This window comes from Chionomys nivalis, chromosome 7, assembly GCF_950005125.1.
Source record: "Chionomys nivalis chromosome 7, mChiNiv1.1, whole genome shotgun sequence".
Classification (NCBI taxonomy): Eukaryota; Metazoa; Chordata; class Mammalia; order Rodentia; family Cricetidae; genus Chionomys; species Chionomys nivalis.
The window spans coordinates 51,298,904-51,317,606 of record NC_080092.1 but is presented as its reverse complement, the minus strand read 5'-3'; the positions used below and the strand labels follow the sequence as shown (position 1 = coordinate 51,317,606).

The 18,703-nt window shown below is 50.4% G+C and overlaps 2 protein-coding genes across 4 annotated transcripts; both read left to right on the top strand.

Moving 5' to 3' along the window:
* The first annotated feature begins 460 nt into the window (after positions 1-460).
* Fgf11 (fibroblast growth factor 11) lies at positions 461-7,108 on the top strand. Its single transcript, XM_057776477.1, has 5 exons — positions 461-1,894; positions 3,517-3,627; positions 3,819-3,922; positions 4,506-4,704; positions 4,990-7,108. The coding sequence occupies exons 1-5, from the start codon at positions 1,702-1,704 to the stop codon at positions 5,058-5,060; spliced, it is 678 nt and encodes a 225-aa protein (XP_057632460.1). The 5' UTR covers positions 461-1,701; the 3' UTR covers positions 5,061-7,108.
* Positions 7,109-7,267: 159 nt separating this feature from the next.
* Positions 7,268-18,062, top strand: Chrnb1 (cholinergic receptor nicotinic beta 1 subunit). Of its 3 annotated transcripts, XM_057775212.1 has the most exons (11): positions 7,268-7,376; positions 7,466-7,605; positions 8,162-8,206; positions 9,065-9,174; positions 9,288-9,396; positions 9,655-9,802; positions 10,654-10,863; positions 15,321-15,544; positions 16,496-16,668; positions 17,004-17,151; positions 17,390-18,062. In XM_057775212.1, exons 1-11 carry the CDS (start codon positions 7,319-7,321, stop codon positions 17,528-17,530), a joined length of 1,506 nt encoding a protein of 501 aa, XP_057631195.1. In that variant the 5' UTR covers positions 7,268-7,318; the 3' UTR covers positions 17,531-18,062. The 3 variants fall into 3 exon arrangements, with proteins under 3 accessions (XP_057631195.1, XP_057631196.1, XP_057631197.1); XM_057775213.1 differs by lacking the exon at positions 8,162-8,206; XM_057775214.1 differs by lacking the exon at positions 9,288-9,396 and having other exon boundaries at positions 9,702-9,802.
* The last annotated feature ends 641 nt before the right edge of the window (positions 18,063-18,703 follow it).

The window sequence follows — 18,703 nt, the reverse complement described above, 5'->3', positions numbered from 1 at the left end:
AACCTGGTTCTGATTAATTTGTCTTACACCAAAACAGGGACATATGAAGGCCGGATTACAGTCCAGACTGGATGGCACAACTACCCCCGTTTCTCCACCGCGCCCCTACCCCCACTTTCCTCATCCATTCCTGTCCTCACTTCCATCCCAGGCGGTAGGGTCCCTTTCCATTTCCTCACTGTCGGCCATTCCGTCTAGGGCCTCCGCCCCCCAGCCCCGCCGCATCAGGCTTCCTTGTCTCGTCTCCTCTGAACCCCGAGACTTGCAGGCCTTGCCTGGACTCCGCCTGCCGCTGAAACCGTCCCCACTCACAGGTTCAGAGGAACCCCAGGGTTCCGCCCGCCCAGCTTCGCCTCCCTCTTTCCCAGCGTCTCCGCCCCCTGCCCCGCCCCCGGGCCGGCTCTCAGAGGAGGGGGAGCTTCTGTCGCCGCCTCAGCTTCCCACAGCCGCTGCTGCTGCTGCTGCCACCGCCGCTCCGCCTGGTCCAACCTCCAGGCCCAGTGCTCTGACTTTGCCGAACCGGGGCGCTCTGCAGAGACATCTTCACTTCTTCCTGGGGGTCTGGGACACCTAGGCCGGCGTTGGGGGGAACCTCCGCTTGCGGGTGACAGGGAGGGAGGAGCCTGGAGCCCGAGCCCGCGGCACCCGTCGCCCGGATCAACAGGACAGGACAGGTTGAGGGGCGTCGGGGAAAGGAAGGGGTGCTATAGCAATCCCCAGGGAGGACGTGGAAACCCTGTCGCAGGAATCTCTGATGCGCTATGACTTATTAAGGCCTGTTTGCGTTTGAGGAGTGGTGGCAACGTGGGTACACTCCTCTCTTGGGGGCCTTGTTAGATTGGAGAGTGTGGGATTTAAGCAGTGCCAGGTGTTCCTCGGGAAATTGAAAGGGGCCACCAGAAAACAAAAAAGCGACTGATGCCCCTTGTTTCGGGGTGACAGAGGGCCCTCCAGACAACCACCTGGTGTATGCACTAGGAAGGGCTGGTTTGGAGGTGACTTCAAAAGGAGTGGAGGGTGACAAAGTGAGGAAATGGTCTCAGGAGCTGGAACCCCAGGTCGTGGAACCCCGTGAAGAAAAGCATTATTCAGCCAGAGGATCTGGGAACCCCTTCTCACTGAACCGAGACAGCTTGGATATTGAGACATATTTGGGGGGATGTTTGAAGAAAGTGAGAGAGACACTCCATTTAGAGTATAGCAAAGGAAAAACATCAGGGCTGGGCTCCTCTCTGACACTGACAGCAGCTCAGGGTGAGCTAATGTTTCCAAAGCTAAAGACCCACACTCTTCAGGTTACAAGAGTAGACTGGGCAGGAGCGCCCCCAAAATAGGGTGGAAAGAACTCTGAGGATATTGAGAACACATCGTAGAAATTTAGGAGGGTCTTGACTTTGGGATAGAGGAAGTGGGACAGAGGCCAGAGAAGAGAGAAGGGGAGAGCTTTCGTTAGGGTACATAATTCATGGGTGAGGTCAGCTGAGGAGTGCATAGGCTATTGGAGCCGCTGGAGCTAGTGCAGGGCCCAAGGGTGAGAGCTGGTGGTTTTGGGGGGAGGTAAGGGGGTCTGCCTTATCCTTAGGTCCTGTGGGTGGGGCGGAGGGTTGGGTCCAGAGCATGCCCTGGTGAGAGGGCTCCTCTAGGGGAGCCCAGGGTGCTCCGGGAGCCTGCTGGTTTGGGGGTGTCTCCTCCCGGGGCGCTATGGCGGCGTTGGCCAGTAGCCTGATCCGACAGAAGCGGGAGGTCCGCGAGCCCGGGAGCAGCCGGCCGGTGTCGGCGCAGCGGCGCGTGTGTCCCCGCGGCACCAAGTCTCTTTGCCAGAAGCAGCTCCTTATCCTGCTGTCCAAGGTGCGACTGTGCGGGGGGCGGCCCACGCGACAGGACCGCGGCCCAGGTGAGTGTGGCTAGGGCGGGGTCTCCGGGTCAGAAGTCCTTCTGAGACCAGGAACCCTGGAGAATGTAGCCGATGATGGGGGGTGGGTGTCCCAAAAGTAAAAGAGGTGGGCCAGATCGGCAAAACCTACGGGACTATGCTTCAGTTTCCTTCCTCTCTGTCCGTTATGCCGAGTCTCCTTGCTTTCGAGGGCAAGGGGAAGGTTTGAGGGGCCAAGTCTAATGATCCAAGCTTCTCGGCTCCTGTCTGTCCCCCTTCAACACAGGACTCCCCACCCCCACGGCTCTTCGCCTACGTGCAGGTTCTCGCGATTCTTTCTATCCGAAGCGGAGGGACCTAGGGGGTTCTGGACGCTTGGGTCACCCCGAGGGTTTCTGCAGCCCTGACTGCCCCGCCCCCGCTCCGGTTCTCCCGCCCCTCCACGCTTGGGCTCTGCTCCTCCTGGTCAAGCTCTCCTGGCCAGGAGCCAATCTCTCCAGCTCTCCCCCGGGTGTCCTTGCAGCTACCTCGTCAGCCAGCCCCCTCCGTACGCCCTCCTTTTGTGACCTGCGCTTCGAGAAGGGTGTTGAGCACCCCCTCCCATTACTCCCGGGCGACTCGGAAACCCGATCCTACAAGCTCCGGGGACCCTCTGCTAGTAGGAACTCACACACAGTTCAGGCTGAAGACCTGCACAGAGACTTGGGGGCTCGTACCACTTACAAGCGGGAACAGGGAAGTCAGCAGAGAACAAGCCGTGGGAAAGGAGAAGTGTAAGGGTTGGTTTGTGATTCCCGTCCAGGTACGACAGTTAGGGAGTCCCTCTGGCTTCTCTCCAGGCCTCTGCCGGTTCCTCCAGGGGTAGCCCCTTGCGCCCTCCTCCCCCACCACCAACGGTAGGTAGTGGTACAGTCCGCAGCCCACCCTCTGAGTGGGACCCAGCCCCCACGTGATGCAGCTCGCCTCTCCATCTCTGTCCCCTCTTCCTTTTCCTTGGTGTGGTATGAATGTCCCCCATCCCAGGCCAGTTACCTGGCTGAAGGGTAGAGTCTCAGCCTCGGGGAGAACTGGACCCTCGTGAACCTACCGACTGACTGACAGACAGACAGACAGACAGATGGGTCAGTGTCAGACAGGCCGGCGCTGAGCCAAAGCAAGGCCCGCGCCAAGCAAGCGGCAGCTGCAGCAGCAGGTGCTGACTCAGCGTCCGTCAAGCCCAGTCCCACCCCTCCTTCTGAGGGGGAGCCCCTTCCCTGTGGTCACCTTGCTGCTCACCCCGACATTTGCAAGCACACTTGCCCTGCGTCTCTAGCACTGTCCGTTGCCTTTTCTGTCCTTCACCCTTACCTCCTCTCCGCCCCCTCCCCCAACTCCGGTGAGGAGAAGGAATTAAGCCATTTAAATAAATTTCAATAAATTAAGCTGACGCTCAAGATTAGAGAAAGCGGAAGGGACCCACACCCCAGCTTCCTCAGGAATTGGAGAGGGGTGGAAGGAAGCTTGCTTGAAGGGTAAGAGAGCTGGGGCCCCCGGAACTGTCTTCTGTGCCTTTCCCCTTCCTTCTAGCCTGTGAGCCCGCCAAGTGTAGGAATGTTTCTGGGAACAAAGATGTCATTTTCAAAGATGAATGTCTCTCTCTCCAGAGCCTCAGCTCAAAGGCATCGTCACCAAACTGTTCTGCCGCCAGGGTTTCTACCTCCAGGCGAATCCCGATGGGAGCATCCAGGGCACCCCAGAGGACACCAGCTCCTTCAGTGAGAGGGGAACCAGCTGCAGGGTGGGAAGTGGGGAGCAGGGGACAGGAGATGACATCCTGTCATCTCTTTAGGCTTTGTTGTCTTCAGTCTGTGCTCTTGAACCCCAGGGGGAGAGTGGAGCTGGTGTGGGGAGGGGACTCGAATGGGAGCGAGGCTCTTGGGTCTGATGTCTGCTCTCTCTCCCCCAGCCCACTTCAATTTGATTCCCGTGGGGCTCCGTGTGGTCACCATCCAGAGTGCCAAGCTGGGCCACTACATGGCCATGAATGCTGAGGGGCTATTGTACAGCTCGGTAAGACCATGAGACTGAGTGACCTGGGGACACCCTCAGCGTGACCATCCTTTGCCACAGGCAGGCCTTGCACCCAGGACTCTGTCCTTCCTGCTTTGGCTGACCACTGCCTGTTCCGAATGTGGTTCAGGAGAGTGCATCCAGTCTCTGTCCTCAAGTACCCCAGGCTCTTGGCCGGCTGACTCTTTCAGAAGGGCCCCACTTCTCAGCCTGTCTCCTGGAAACTTCATCTTTCCTCTGGATAGGAAGTAGTAAGAGACTGGGAATGCAGAGTAGAGATCTTCTTTCCAGGGCCCCTATAAATCTAGTTCCTGTCCCTGGCTGGCCTACCAGGCTCTTCCTTATTCTCTCTGTGCTCTGGTTTCTGTATGGACTCAGTAGTTGCCATCCTCCTTTTGAAAAAAATGTATGGATTATATCTTGACTGCTTCTCCCAAGGACTCCCTTCTGCCAGTGACATAACTCTCCTCTCTCTCTCCCTCTCCCTCCCTCTCTCTCTCTCTGTCTTCCTGTCTGTCTCTGGTGTGCGTGCGTGTATGTGTGTGTGTCTGTCCCTGCTTCTTTCTGGATCTTTGTTCCTCAGCCACATTTCACAGCAGAGTGTCGCTTTAAGGAGTGCGTCTTTGAGAATTACTATGTCCTGTATGCCTCTGCTCTGTACCGCCAGCGTCGTTCTGGCCGGGCCTGGTACCTAGGCCTGGACAAGGAGGGCCGGGTCATGAAGGGAAACCGAGTCAAGAAGACCAAGGCAGCTGCCCACTTTGTGCCCAAGCTCCTGGAGGGTGGGTATGGGCTCAAGAAAAGGTGGGGGTCATGTGGGAGGGTATTGACCTTGACATGAATATTTAGTGTCGCACAGCCCAGGCCATAAATATTAAACAAGATGCTGTAATGATAGGCCAAGACAGGAAGGCTTTAGCCTATGGGGATGTGGGGAGCTCTCTTCCTTTGGGGTTGGGGATCTCCAAAGATGAGTGTAAGGGAAGGGAGGCCTCTCAGAGCTCTGACTCTTCCTGGCTCTCTGTCCTAACTCTCCTTCCGTACTCCTCTCTCTCTCCCCTTCACAGTGGCCATGTACCGGGAGCCTTCTCTCCACAGTGTCCCTGAGACCTCCCCTTCCAGTCCCCCTGCCCCTTGAGATGTAGTCCCTGGACTGGAGGCTCTCTGCACTTCTGGTGAGCCGGCCACCGCCACAGCCTGCCTCCTAGCCCTGCTCCAGGCCTTGCTGCTCCCACCCTGCCGCCACACACATGCCCTAAGCAGCCAGGTCTCACCAGGTGCTGTACCCTGAGGACGCTTAGAGGCTAGCTGGGACTCCTGGAGTTGCTGAGCTCTTAGATCCTGGGGCCTAGGAGAGCTTCTGAGATGGGGGTGCCTGAAATCATCCTGGCTGATCCACCTATTTCTTTCCACACTAGCTTCTCCCCCTCCAAAGAACCCCAATTTTTCCTGAGATGGCGCTGGGGCTTCCAGAACTGACAGAGCAAGGGAATTAGCACTCCTCACCCTGGCTGAGCCAGTTTCTGAAGCCACGCACTCCTTTACATTGTCGCCAAGCCATAGCTTTCTAGGTCGGTCACCGGCACTCAGAACTAGTTTCCTTCTCTCTCTGCTCTACCTTCTGCCTTGGTCTGGGCAGGTTCTGACCCAGCTGAACACCCAGCCAGGGCCATTCTGTGTTCCGTATTGGAACCCAGGCATGGATCCTTTAAACTTCTATTCTTGACCTAGATGGAATCCCCTGGTTTAAAAAAAAAAAAAGAGAGAGGCTGAATTTGAGCCTCCTAATGTAGCCATTGGCCTTGGTCTGAGCTGGAACCAGCCTCTGGCCACACCACACGTGAAACCTTCTATCCCAGAGACGCCCAGTTCTAGAGCACGTGTTCTAGGCCTTTGTGGAGCCATACTTCCTCCTGACTCTCAGCTCTAGCACATAGACCATGACTCTCAGCCCCTTTTCCAGGATGGAACCTGGGCCTGTATAGCCATATTATTGTACTAGAGTAAGTTCTAAACCTACCCTTCTACTTCCTGTAATGATTATTTAAGAATGAGCTATGGATAGAACTGAGCAATGATTCATTAAGAACTAATTGGTGGCACAAGCCTATAATTCAGCCTGGGGACTGAGTCAGAAGGATTTCGAGTTGGAGGACATCCTGAGCTATAATAGCAAAACCCTGTCTGAAAAGCCACGCGTGTGTGTGTAAACACACACACACACACACACGGGGTGGGGCAGGGAGAAAGAGAGAGAGGACACACTTACTAATCAGTACTGAATGGATCAAGAACCACTGTTTTTCCTAGGTAATTTTCTAAAATCTTCTTCCCTCTAGAATGCTAACCTTACTTTTACATGTTTTCTAGTTTTAGCATTGCAGCTGGGGTTCTCCCAGGGAAACAAGAGCCTAGGGAAAGGTACAGGAATTCTGGAAGACTATATCTGGTACATGGTAGGGAAGCCAAGAGGAGGAAAAAGCAGACTTTGACTGCTTTGGGGAGACATGAACACTTAGCTACCTCAGCAGGAATTTCTTACACTTGCCTCTTAAGGCTGAGGTCCTTTGCTTGATATGGTGTGGTGGTTTGTGAGGTGGAGGAAAAAATTGGGAATAAAGCGCTAACCTGGGCTACGTAGGGAGTTCAAGACCAGCCTGGGCTATAGGAGACCCTGTCTCAAACAAAACTGAGGTCTGTAGGGATAATGACTCTAGAATTAAAAAGGATAACTAGTGACACACCTTGAATCCTCCCCCTAGCAAGGAGCCCCCCAACTCAGCAATAAGTCCAACTTCTCCCTCCTGCAGGTCAGGCCTAGGAAAGGAGGGGCCTCTTGGGCTCCCAGACCTCATATATCCCCAGAGCTTCTAACTAAATAGAATTTACTTTATCTACAGCTTATAACCTCAGCTGGGTTTTAAGTACCCAAAAAGGACCTGGAAACGGGGAGTCTCTAGTAAAACAGGGGGTGGATCCCGAGTCTAGCAGATGTAGGTGGACCGGCTATGGAGGTCCCACAGGAGGGGCTGTACCCAAAGGCAGGACACTTTTCCTCAGGCCCTTTTACTTCTGGCTTGTTGCAAGAGATGCCCCCACTCTGTCACACACACCCCGCTCAGGCTCCGCCCATCTCCTGGCTCTACTCTCAGGGGACCGGGTCTCCAAGCTTTCTCTAATTAAAGATCATTTATACAACCGGAGTGTGGTCTGACATTTGTGAGTGGAGGGGGACCGCAGTTGTTCCGGACGGGACCAAGTCTAGAGGGCGGGGCGGGTGGCTGGCGGCTGGTCCCCCGACAACAGGTGCACATTCCTGGGCGCCTCGTCACTTCCCCTGTCCTGGCGGCCTCGGCCGCTCTCCGGACAAACTCACTTGAGCGAAGCGGCAGGGCCATGACCTTTGGGGCGCTGCTGCTGCTTCTGGGGGTGCTCGGGGCACCCCTCGCCCCAGGTAAGTCAGTCTGGGCCTTGAAGAGGCAATGACAGGGGCAATGGTCGCGCCCAGCCACCGGAGGGTCACTTAGGGCTTTCCTTCGCCAGGCGCCCGCGGCTCGGAAGCCGAAGGCCGACTGCTTGAGAAACTTTTCTCGGACTATGATAACTCGGTGCGGCCGGCGCGGGAGGCCGGAGACCGCGTCGGGGTCAGCATCGGCCTCACCCTGGCTCAGCTCATCAGCCTGGTGAGGGCGCCCTGTGGGTGGAGGTCGCTGGGCGGGGCAGACTGGGGGCGGGGTCTGAGGTGAGATGGACAGGCCGTGGGCGGAGATCTGGCGGAAATAAGAACCAATGAACGAGCTTGTGGGCGTGGCCTATTTGACGCGTCCTGAATGCTGCTCTGTTAACCCGCCCGTGGGCGGGGTATGAGGCGGAGCTGAGCCCGAAGGACCGGCTAGCGGGAGGACCTCGAGGCGGGGCCGTGTTGGATTCCGGCCTGGTCCTGCAGAGCTGGGTATTCAGGGAGTCCAGGAACAGCCCGGGGCGGAGACTCTGTGGACTAGCCACTGGGTGTGGCCCGTGATTGAACCAGGAGGTGAAAGGCAAGAGAAGCAGGGGGCAAGATCTGGTGTTTCGAGGCAGAGGCAGGTGATACCCACTCACCTTCTATGAGATGGGGTTTGTACCCAAGAAGATGCAGCTTAGAGAAAGGGGGTAGATTTTTTTTTTTTGAGAAAGTGACCCCGAGCTTTCATTTCTTGCCACTTCATTTTATTTCTGCCTTAAAATTTTCCCTTCTAGAACGAGAAGGATGAAGAAATGAGCACAAAGGTGTACTTAGACCTGGTATGGAGACCCTGTGGGTTAGGGAAGGGCATCCTGCCGCATTATATTAATCTCTTGGAATGCTCAGTTCAGTAAGATTTGTTTTTTTGTATAATGACTTCATAAAACACATATATAAGCCGGGCGGTGGTGGCGCACGCCTTTAATCCCAGCACTTGGGAGGAAGAGGCAGGCGGATCTCTGTGAGTTCGAGACCAGCCTGGTCTACAGAGCTAGTTCCACGACAGGCTCCAAAACCACAGAGAAACCCTGTCTCGAAAAACAAAAAACAAACAAACAAAAAAAAACAACCACATATATAATAACCGAAAAGGAAGCTTCTATAAACAATTCCTTCCTAACTGTTTAAAACACAAATTTGGCGTCATTAATTTGTATTCTGATCCTTTAAAACCACTGTAGTAGAGGATGTCTAACACAGCTTTTTAACAATTATTTTTTAATTTGTTTTATTTTATTTTATGTGTATGGTATTTTGCCTGAATGCGTGTCTGTGCACCTCATGCATGCCTAGTGCCCATGGAAGCCAGAAGAGGGCGTCTGATTCCTGGAACTAGAGTTACAGCTGGTTGTGACTTCCTTGTAGGCACTGGGAATCAAACCTTGGTCCTCTGGAAGAGATTCAGGGCCATTACCCACTGAGTCGTCTCTCCAGGCCCCCTATCTGATTTTAGAGACTAAAAAAAAATAGAGTTGAGTGCAAGAGGAAGGAAACAGTTAGTGTGAATCCCGGAGACTGGAGGCAGAGCCAGAGCCGAGCCCTTGCCCCACAGATCAGGCCTGAGCTACTCCCTTTGCGCCCTCTTCCTGGGTACCCTCTCTGACCTCCCAAGTCTCTCCCCGGCCTCTGTTCCTTAGGCGTGGACAGACTACAGGTTAAGCTGGGATCCTGCAGAACATGATGGCATCGACTCTCTTGGCATCACCGCTGAATCCGTGTGGCTCCCTGATGTGGTGCTAATGAACAAGTTGAGTCTTTCCAAAGCCTGGGGGTGCTTGGTGGGGCTGTTATGAGGTGTGGCTGGGGAGGGTGTCCGGAAGACAGATCCAGATCCCATAGGAAAGGATCTCTTTCCTGCAGCAATGATGGAAATTTTGACATTGCTCTGGACATTAACGTCGTGGTATCCTCCGAGGGCTCTGTGCGCTGGCAACCCCCTGGCTTGTATCGCAGCAGCTGCAGCATCCAGGTTTCCAGGCTTTGTCTGTCCTTGGACTCCCTCACTCCGCAGCTGCTCCCAGTCCTGTATTCCTCCTCACCCTTACCTCTTGTTTGCCCTGACTTCCCATAGCCCTGCACACTTTCTTTGGTTTTCAGTCTTCCTTAGCAATTCTCTGCCATTTCCCTGACGACCCCTTCTCTTTTGTCACCGCCATCCAATGACCTCCCAAACTTCCCTAGTCCTTCCCAGTCCTCTGGCAGCTCCAGTGTCTTCCCCTCCATTCAGGTCACCTACTTCCCCTTTGACTGGCAGAATTGCACCATGGTGTTTAGTTCCTACAGCTATGACAGCTCTGAGGTCAGCCTAAAGACAGGCCTGGGTCCTGACGGGCAGGAGAGGCAGGAAATCTACATTCATGAAGGGACCTTCATTGGTGAGTAGGCGAGGGGCTCACGTCCAAGGGTGACAAAGAAGCTCCAGTATCTATGCCCAGGGTACACGGGTGGGGTCAGCAAGGTGGGGATGACTAGCAACGCTGCAAATATGGACACTAAAGCCAAGTGTGGTGACTAGTATTTCCAATGTTAGCGCTTGAAAAACTGAGGCAGGAGGATTGCTGCACATTCAAGGCCAGACTGGACTACATTCAGAGACCTTGATCTTTCTTTCTTTCTTTCTTTCTTTCTTTCTTTCTTTCTTTCTTTCTTTCTTTCTTTCTTTCTTTCTTTTTCTTTCTTTCTTCCGAGACAGGGTTTCTCTGTGTAACAATCCTGACTGTCCTAGAATTCACTTTGTAGATCAGGCTGACCTCAAATTCACAGAGATCCAACTGCCTCTGCCTCCCAAGTGCTGGGATTAGAAGCATTGCCACCACTAGCCAGATGAGACACTGATTCTTAAAACAGTAAAAAAAATAAATAAATAAAAATAAATAAATAAATAATAATAATAATAATAAAAAAACACTGCACCCACAGAGGAGATGAGATGGCTCAGGGATAAAGTTCTCACAGTGTAAATCTGATGACTTGAATTCAGGCCCTGGAACCTGCGGTGGAAGGAGGGAACTCCCAAAAGTCCTCTGATCTTAGAATTTACATGGTGGCATGTGCAGGCACACACACACACACCACTATAATAATAATATTTTTATTAAAACAGAAAAGTATGGAAGTTGAGAGTGGTTTAAGTTTATTGGAGAAAGGCTGCCTAGCAGTGTGCTATCGCAGGCACTAACTAGACAGCTACTGCACCTGAGTTTGCCTCCTCCGTCCCCTCCTCCAGAGAATGGCCAATGGGAGATTATCCACAAACCTTCTAGGTTAATCCAACTTCCAGGGGATCCTAGAGGAGGGAAGGAAGGACATCGCGAGGAAGTTATCTTCTATCTCATTATTCGGCGGAAGCCGCTCTTCTACCTGGTCAACGTCATTGCCCCATGCGTCCTCATCACTCTCCTGGCCATCTTTGTCTTCTACCTCCCACCAGATGCAGGTAAACAGAGGTCTCAGCTCCGGATCACCAGCCCAGCCTTTCCTCCTCACCTTTAGTCCAGGTTGGGTTTGTTTTTTTTTTTTAATTGCTTTGTTTTGTATTTTTAAGATGTATGTGTGCCTTTAATCCCAGCACTTGGGGGGCAGAGGCAAGCAGATTGCTGTGAGTTCAAGGCCAGCCTGGTCTACAAGAGCTAGTTCCAGGACAGGCTCCAAAGCCACAGAGAAACCCTGTCTCAAAAAACAAAAAACAAAAAAATGTCTGTGTGAAGCCAATGGGAGGTGACACACACATCTCTGTGAGTTCAGGGTTGGCCTGGTCTACAGAGAGAGTACACAGTTACATAGAAAAATCTGTCTCAAAAAAATCATTAAAAAAACAAAAAACAAACAAAAGATGTATGTGTGAGCCAGGCAGTGGTGGCAAGTTCCAGGACAGCCAGGGCTGTTATATGGAGAAACACTGTTTCAACTCCCTCCCCCCAGAAAAGATGTGTGTGTGTGTGTGTGTGTGTGTGTGTGTGTGTGTGTGTGTGCATGCACTCAAATGCCCATGGAGGTCAGAAGTGGGGCACTGGATCCTTTGCAGATGGAGTTCCAAGAGGCATTTGTGAGCCTCCTGAGGTGGGCCTTGGGAGCCGAACTCCAGTCCCGGGATAGAGCAGTGGCCTTGGGAGCTGAACTCCTGTCCTCGAATTGGGCAGTGGTCTAGTTTGTTTCTCTGTAGCTGTGATAAAAGACTTACAGGAACCAAGTTCTGGGAGGAAAGGGTTTTATTTGACTTACAGGTCACAGTTTATCACTGAGGTTAGCCAAGGCAGGAGCTCAAGCTAAGTGAGCACAGACCATGACTTGCTTCCCCTGACTTGTTCTGCTCCGCTCCTTTCTTTACTTGATCCAGGACCCCCTCCCCCCCAGGAATGGCACTGTCCATGGCGGACTGGGCTCTCCTGCACCAATTAGGAAGTAAGGAAGTGCCCCATACACACTCATGGGGAATTCCTCTGCTGAAGTTTCTTTTTCCCATATGTCAAATTGACAAACCGCAGCTAATCTTGACAAGCAGTACGTGTTCTGAACTACTGAGCTATCTCTCTAGCACCCAGGATAGTTTTCTTGCCAACTCAAACCCTCATAGGTTGAATGTCAGCAATCCAAGGTTCCCCCCATGCACAATTAAACCCCAATACAGGCCCTGCACCCCCTCGGCTGCTGGCTTGTCCTCCTCACCAGTAACACGTTCACCTTTCCCTCTGGAGTCCCAGCCTCCCGTTCATGGAGTTCCCACGTCCATGACAAACCAAATTCCAAGCTAAGCCAACTTTCCTTTTTCTGTTTCTCATTCCTAGCAAATAACCCCTCCTCCCTTCAGACATCAACGGGTGCCTTAACTGGCAGTCTCCCTTTTCTCTATAAGGAAGTACAATATAGTAACAGGGTAACCCTGGTCAAATTCCATAATGACTGTGTGTCTGAGTCCCCTGGTCAGGAAATGGGACAGCTAGTGTCCCTACTGCATAGAATTATTCTGAAGATTAACTGGGTTAATAAAACTATACCCAGTACCTAGCTGGATCTATGAAATGTGATTTTTTTGTTTGTTTTTTAATTACTTTTGAGCAGTTGATGTAAGGCAATACAATAGAATTTTACGTATTAATTCTTTTTTTATTAAATTTATTTATTTATTATGTATACAATATTCTGTTTGTGTGTCTGCCTGCCGGCCAGAAGAGAACACCAGACCCCATTACAGATGGTTGTGAGCCACCATGTGGTTGCTGGGAATTGAACTCAGGACCTTTGGAAGAGCAGGCAATGCTCTTAACCTCTGAGCCATCTCTCCAGCCCTTACGTATTAATTCTAATCTTTACAATAACCTTTCAGGTAAGTGCCAAATTCTCATTCCCTTTTCTAGAGAAGGGTAAAGAGGCTGAGGGAGTCGATGCATTTGTCTGGCATTGTATTCAGGTCAGTACCAGTCCTACTCAGAGACCTTCCTTTCTAGTGTTTCCCTCCCTGCACTTGGAAAGCTGAGGCAGAAGAATTACCAAGAGTTTGAGACCACTGAGTATGAGATTACCTGGAGCTTCCTAAGCAAGAGCCTGTCTCAAAAAAAAAATCAAAAAACATAGTAAGCAAATATGAAAACAATTAAACAAAACTCTGTATTTTCCTCATCTCTGGCATCAATCAAGTCCTCTATCCAGGAAGAGAGAGAGATGGAGTTGGAGACTACACTTCTAGGTCCAGGAGGAAGGCTCAGCAGGCAAGACGCTTGCTACCAGGCTTGAGGGCTTGAGTCCGATATGGAACCCACAAGTTGTTCTTGAATATCTCTAGGACTATGACAGGAACATGTGCACACACACGCGTACAATGTTAAAAAGAAAAGGAACCTACTTACAAGAATAATCACTCCTTTCTAGAACAGGGCAATCTTGAAACCTAATATTACAGGACCAAAATAGAGCGAACCATATGGCTTATTTCAATACCTTTCATGAAGTTTGTAAGGCCTCTTGTATGACACAGAAAGAACCGGCCTCTTTTGTATACCGTTTTATTTTTAGGTTCTTCAAATTGCTATATTGTTCTTGGAAAAACTACAGAGATTGGTCTATTCGTTCATGCAACTATATCTGTGGAATTCTGTGATATGCTAGGCACTGCAAATGCATCAGGGAATAAAAATAATGAAATTGATTGGCTGTAGCTCAGTGGTGGAGATCTGGAGCAGGTATAGGTGGAGCTGGTCTGCCATACAGGAAGCCCTGGATTCCACCCCTAGCACTGCTGCGAGGGGCATAGCAGAGACATAGTATAGTTGGTGGAGTGTTTACCTTGTTTGCGTGCATGAAGCCCTGAGTTCAGCCTCCAGAACCCATCTGTAAACAAACAAACAAGAAAATAAAACCACTGACCTTCCTCAGTCTACATTCTAGTGGGGAAGTCAGTCGACAAGCTAATGTTTACTGTCGTACATTAGAAAAGGGCAAGCTTTTTGTTGTCATTGTTGTTTTTTTGTTTTGTTTTGTTTTTCAAGACAAGATTTCTCTGTAGCCCTGGCTGTCCTGGAACTCACTTTGTAGACCAGGCTGGCCCTGAACTCAGAGATCTGCCTGCCTCTGCATTCTAAATGCTGGGATTAAAGGTGTGCGCTGCCATTCCTGACTTCTAGACAAGTTCTAAAAAAGAAAATAAAACAGGAAGGGGTTTGGGAAGATTAAAATGGGAGTGGACTCCTATATACTAGCTCTCAGAGACAGGAGAATCAAGAGTTTGAGGCTAGCCTAGACTACACAAAGAGTTGCGGGTCACTCTCAGTACAAAGTGAGGTCTTGTCTCAAAAAAGAGCTAGGAATGTAGCTGACAGGGAAAAGTATTTGCCTATTATGCATGAAGCCCTTGACCCCTCTCAGAGAATAAACTAGACATAGTAGCAAAACTCTGTAATCCTAGCACTTGGGATGGGGCTGAAGGTAGAAAGACCAGAAGCTCAAGGTCATCCTTGTTGAAGGAGAGGCCTGCTTTTCATCCCGGCTGCCCCGCTAGCTTAACCCCCAAAATAATCACACAGAAACTGTATTCATTTAAACACTGCCTGGCCCATTATCTCCAGCCCCTTATTGGCTAACACTCACATATTAGTTTAACCCATCTCCATTAATGTGTATCGCCCCTTGACTGTGGCTTACTGGCATGAGTCTAACTAGTATTCGTCTTGGGCAGGATAGCCATGGCGTCTGCCACACTGCCTTCTTCCCAGCATCCAGTTCTCTTTTCCACGCCTATCTAAGTTCTGCCCTATCAAAAGGCCAAGGCAGTTTCTTTATTCAACCAATGAAAGTAACACAAATACAGAAGGACCTCCTACACCACATCCTCTATGAATTGTGAGTGTAAGGGGAGCCTAAGACATGTGACATCTGGTCTCAAAAATTCAACAGACCTGGAGAGGTGGCTCAGTTGATTAAGGCATTTGCTGCCAAACCTGGAACAGCTTTGATAGTGAGGGAATTAGGTTGTAGCCAGGTTAAGTTTGGGATTCTGTTACATATACAACAGAAAAGTTGAGTAGGTATTTGGATGGAAGCCTGAAGTTCAGAGGAAATTTGGGGTGGAGGAACAAACAGCAGAGAGATTTGTAAACAAATGACTTTCCCAAAAGCCTACCCTTAGGTTGGAAACATGACCATTGATTATGCCTTAGAGGCTTCCTTCTGATAAAGACTAATACTTCTGACGGTGTGTTAGCCCATGCCTTTAATCCCAGCACTTGAGAGGCAGAAGTAGGAGGATCTCCGTGAGTTTGAGGCCAGCCTGGGCTACACAGCAAGTTCCAGGCCAGTCAGAACTACATAGAGAGTTCTTGTCTCGATAAAATAAAATGTGGGTTTTTTTTTGTTTGTTTTTTTTAAAAGGGACTAATTCTGGTTTCTCCTCTGTCTTCCAAGGAGAGAAGATGGGGCTTTCCATCTTTGCCCTGCTGACCCTTACTGTCTTCCTGCTGCTGCTGGCAGACAAAGTGCCCGAGACCTCCCTGGCAGTCCCCATCATTATCAAGTATCTCATGTTTACCATGGTCCTCGTTACTTTCTCAGTCATCCTTAGTGTTGTGGTCCTCAACTTGCACCATCGCTCACCCCACACCCACCAAATGCCCTTTTGGGTCCGCCAGGTAAGAGAGATCTCCAACATGTCTTACTTCCTGATCTTACAATCAACCCGGTGTGGGAAAGAATGAAGCTAGCCTGGGCTACACAGTAAGGCCCTGTCTGCAAATGACAGAAAAAAAATATTAAAAGAAGGAAGAGCATCCTTGTGTTTGGCTTTGTGTCCAGAAGCTGCTCCACCCACCAGGCTGGACTTAACTGCAGCTGGCACGGTGTTGAAGTGCGGAAGCCTGCTGGATGGTGGAACACCACACAGTTCATTCTGCCTTCCCATCCTCATTGCTTGCTAGGTCCTGCATGCCCTTCATCCATTTTGCTCATTCAGAGGGCCAGAGAAGCCTCAGTGTAAATGCCATCAGGGTGGAAGACTTTTGAACCCTTAATTTTTCAGGACAACTCCCAGCCCATTAAAGAGCTATTTTGTTTTGTTTTGTTTTTGAGACAGGGTTTCTCTGTGTAGCCCTGGCTGTCTTGGAACTCTGCTGTAGACCAGGCCATCCTTGAACTCAGAGATCCACCTGCCTCTGCCTCTTGAGTGCTGGGATTAAAAGTGTGAGCCACCACTACCAGCATAAAAGAGCTCTTTAAAAAATGATTTTATGTGGTTGAATATGCACTACTATGTGAGCCTGGTGCCTGAGGACCCCTGAAGAGATCAGACGCCCAAACGGAACCAGGATCCTCTGGAAGACCTTAACCACTGAGACATCTCTCCAACCCTCATTAAAAATCTCTTAGGCGGGCAGACCTCTGAGTTCAGCCTGTGCAGCCAGGGCTACACAGAGAAATCCTGTCTCAAAAAGAAAGCATTGTAAATTGTGCAGTTACATTTCTGTCAGTGTAGCTCAGTGGGTCCATGAGTGCGCATGCACGGGAATGAGACCGTGGAGTGGAATAGATAGCTGCTTCCAAGGAGGCTGGAAAGCATTAAAGCCCTCAATGTGCCACTTCCATAGATCTTCATTCACAAGCTCCCGCCATATCTGGGTCTGAAAAGGCCCAAACCCGAAAGAGACCAACTGCCCGAACCACATCACTCTTTTCCTCCAAGAAGTGGCTGGGACCGAGGAACTGATGAATATTTCATCCGGAAGCCTCCAAGTGATTTTCTTTTCCCGAAACTTAACAGGTAAGTCCTACACGCATCAGTCACTTGGGCAAGGGAGAACTACAGCTCCCAGAAGACCGTGGAAAAGCTCCTAGCGATAGTGTTGTCTGGCATCATGGGAGTTGTAGTAACCCTGATGCGGCTTGCTTTTCGAGAAGGTGGCATTTTAAAGTTTAAAGAACCAGAAGTTTGAGAAAGTCTGGAGAACTCTGTGCTGGCAGGGAGATCAGGAAGGGCTTTCTCAGGTTTTGAGGAATACAAGGCTATTGGAGGAGGCAGCTGGAGTAGTCTAGGCCACCGGAACTGCTTGTTCTCTTTGAACCCAGTGTGTGGCTAAACAGTTTCTCCCCTTACAGGTTTCAGCCTGAATTATCTGCCCCGGACCTGCGACGATTTATCGATGGCCCAACCCGTACTGTAGGTCTGCCTCAGGAGCTACGCGAGGTCATTTCTTCAATCAGCTACATAGCCCGACAGCTGCAGGAACAGGAGGACCACGATGCAGTAAGTCAAATGAGGTTGAAGCCCGCAGGCTCCACCCCAAAGCTCAAGCTCCGCCCTTAGCAGTCGCTTCCGTTTCTGATTGGAAGTGTGTGTGTTTTTCTCCCTCCTCCTGCTTGCTAACTGGCTCTTTCATAGCTATCTGGTGGACTGGTTCTTGAGCTAATTGCCTTTTTCTGTAAGGGGGTGGGCTTTCCAGGGCTCCGGCCCTGGAGCTTTATTTTTTCCTGCCTACCCTTAGCTGAAGGAGGACTGGCAGTTTGTGGCTATGGTTGTGGATCGTCTTTTCCTCTGGACATTCATCGTCTTCACAAGCGTCGGGACCCTGGTCATTTTCTTAGATGCCACGTACCATTTGCCCCCTCCTGAACCTTTTCCTTGAAGACCCGAGGACCTTTTTTTTTTTTACCAAGAGTGGCAGGAGCTCTCAAGATGCAACCGCTCCTATAAGAATCTAGTTTCTGGGAAGGCGCGGAAGTGGGACTATGGCTAGGAAGCAGGTGCCTTGGACCCACTTGAAATGCCATTATTTAGGATTTCGTCCTGCTGGGGTTTTTGTTTTTGTTATTTTTGAGACAGAGTCTCACTCTGTGGTCCAGGCTAGCCAGGAACTATGTATCCCAGGCTGGCCTCAAACTCCCAGCAATGTTACTTCCTTACCTACCAAGTGTTGGGACTACAAGCCTGGTGAGCCAGCACACATGGGTTTGGATTCTTGAAGCTACACTGAATTGTAGCTTGGATCTCTAATAAAATAGAATTACATGTCATAAGTAATAGATTGTAAGCCTTTTGAGGACAGGAAATGTGTTGGCTACTCTGATGTCCCTAGCAATGTACACAGGTTCTAGCCTATGAGTGCTTAACATTCATTTCATGAAGAGAGGGGGAAATTTCTGAAATATATAAAAATACTGCCTACAATAGAATGTTGTGATTAATCATTTTTGTCTTTTTAACTTTCTATAATTTATATATTTTTGTAACATTTGCCACCTTTAGATTGAAAAGTTATTTCTTAAAGGTCTGCATTTGCAATGAGGAAACATTAAAAACAAAACAAAATCTCTAAAGATCTAGGAGTGACTGGGAGGTGGTGGCACACACCTTTAATCCCAGCACTTGGGAGGCAGAAGCAGGCAGATCTCAGAGTCTGAGGCCAGCCTGGTCCACAGTGCAAGTTCCAGACCGGCCAAGGATACACAGGGAAACTTGTTTTGAAAACAAAACAAAACAAAAAGAAGATCCAAGAGTGGTAGTGAATGCTTGTTATACCAGAACTTGGAAGTCAGAAGCAAGGGGATTCAAGGCCAAAGTCTGCTACATAGTGAATTTTTTTTTTTTTTTTTTTGGTTTTTCAAGACAGGGTTTCTCTGTGGTTTTGGAGCCTGTCCTGGAACTAGCTCTTGTAGACCAGGCTGGTCTTGAACTCACAGAGATCCGCCTGCCTCTGCCTCCCAAGTGCTGGAATTAAAGGCCTGCGCCACCACCGCCCAGCTACATAGTGAATTTAAGACCAATCTAGATTGAGAGATTGAGAGGAGGGAAGGAGGGA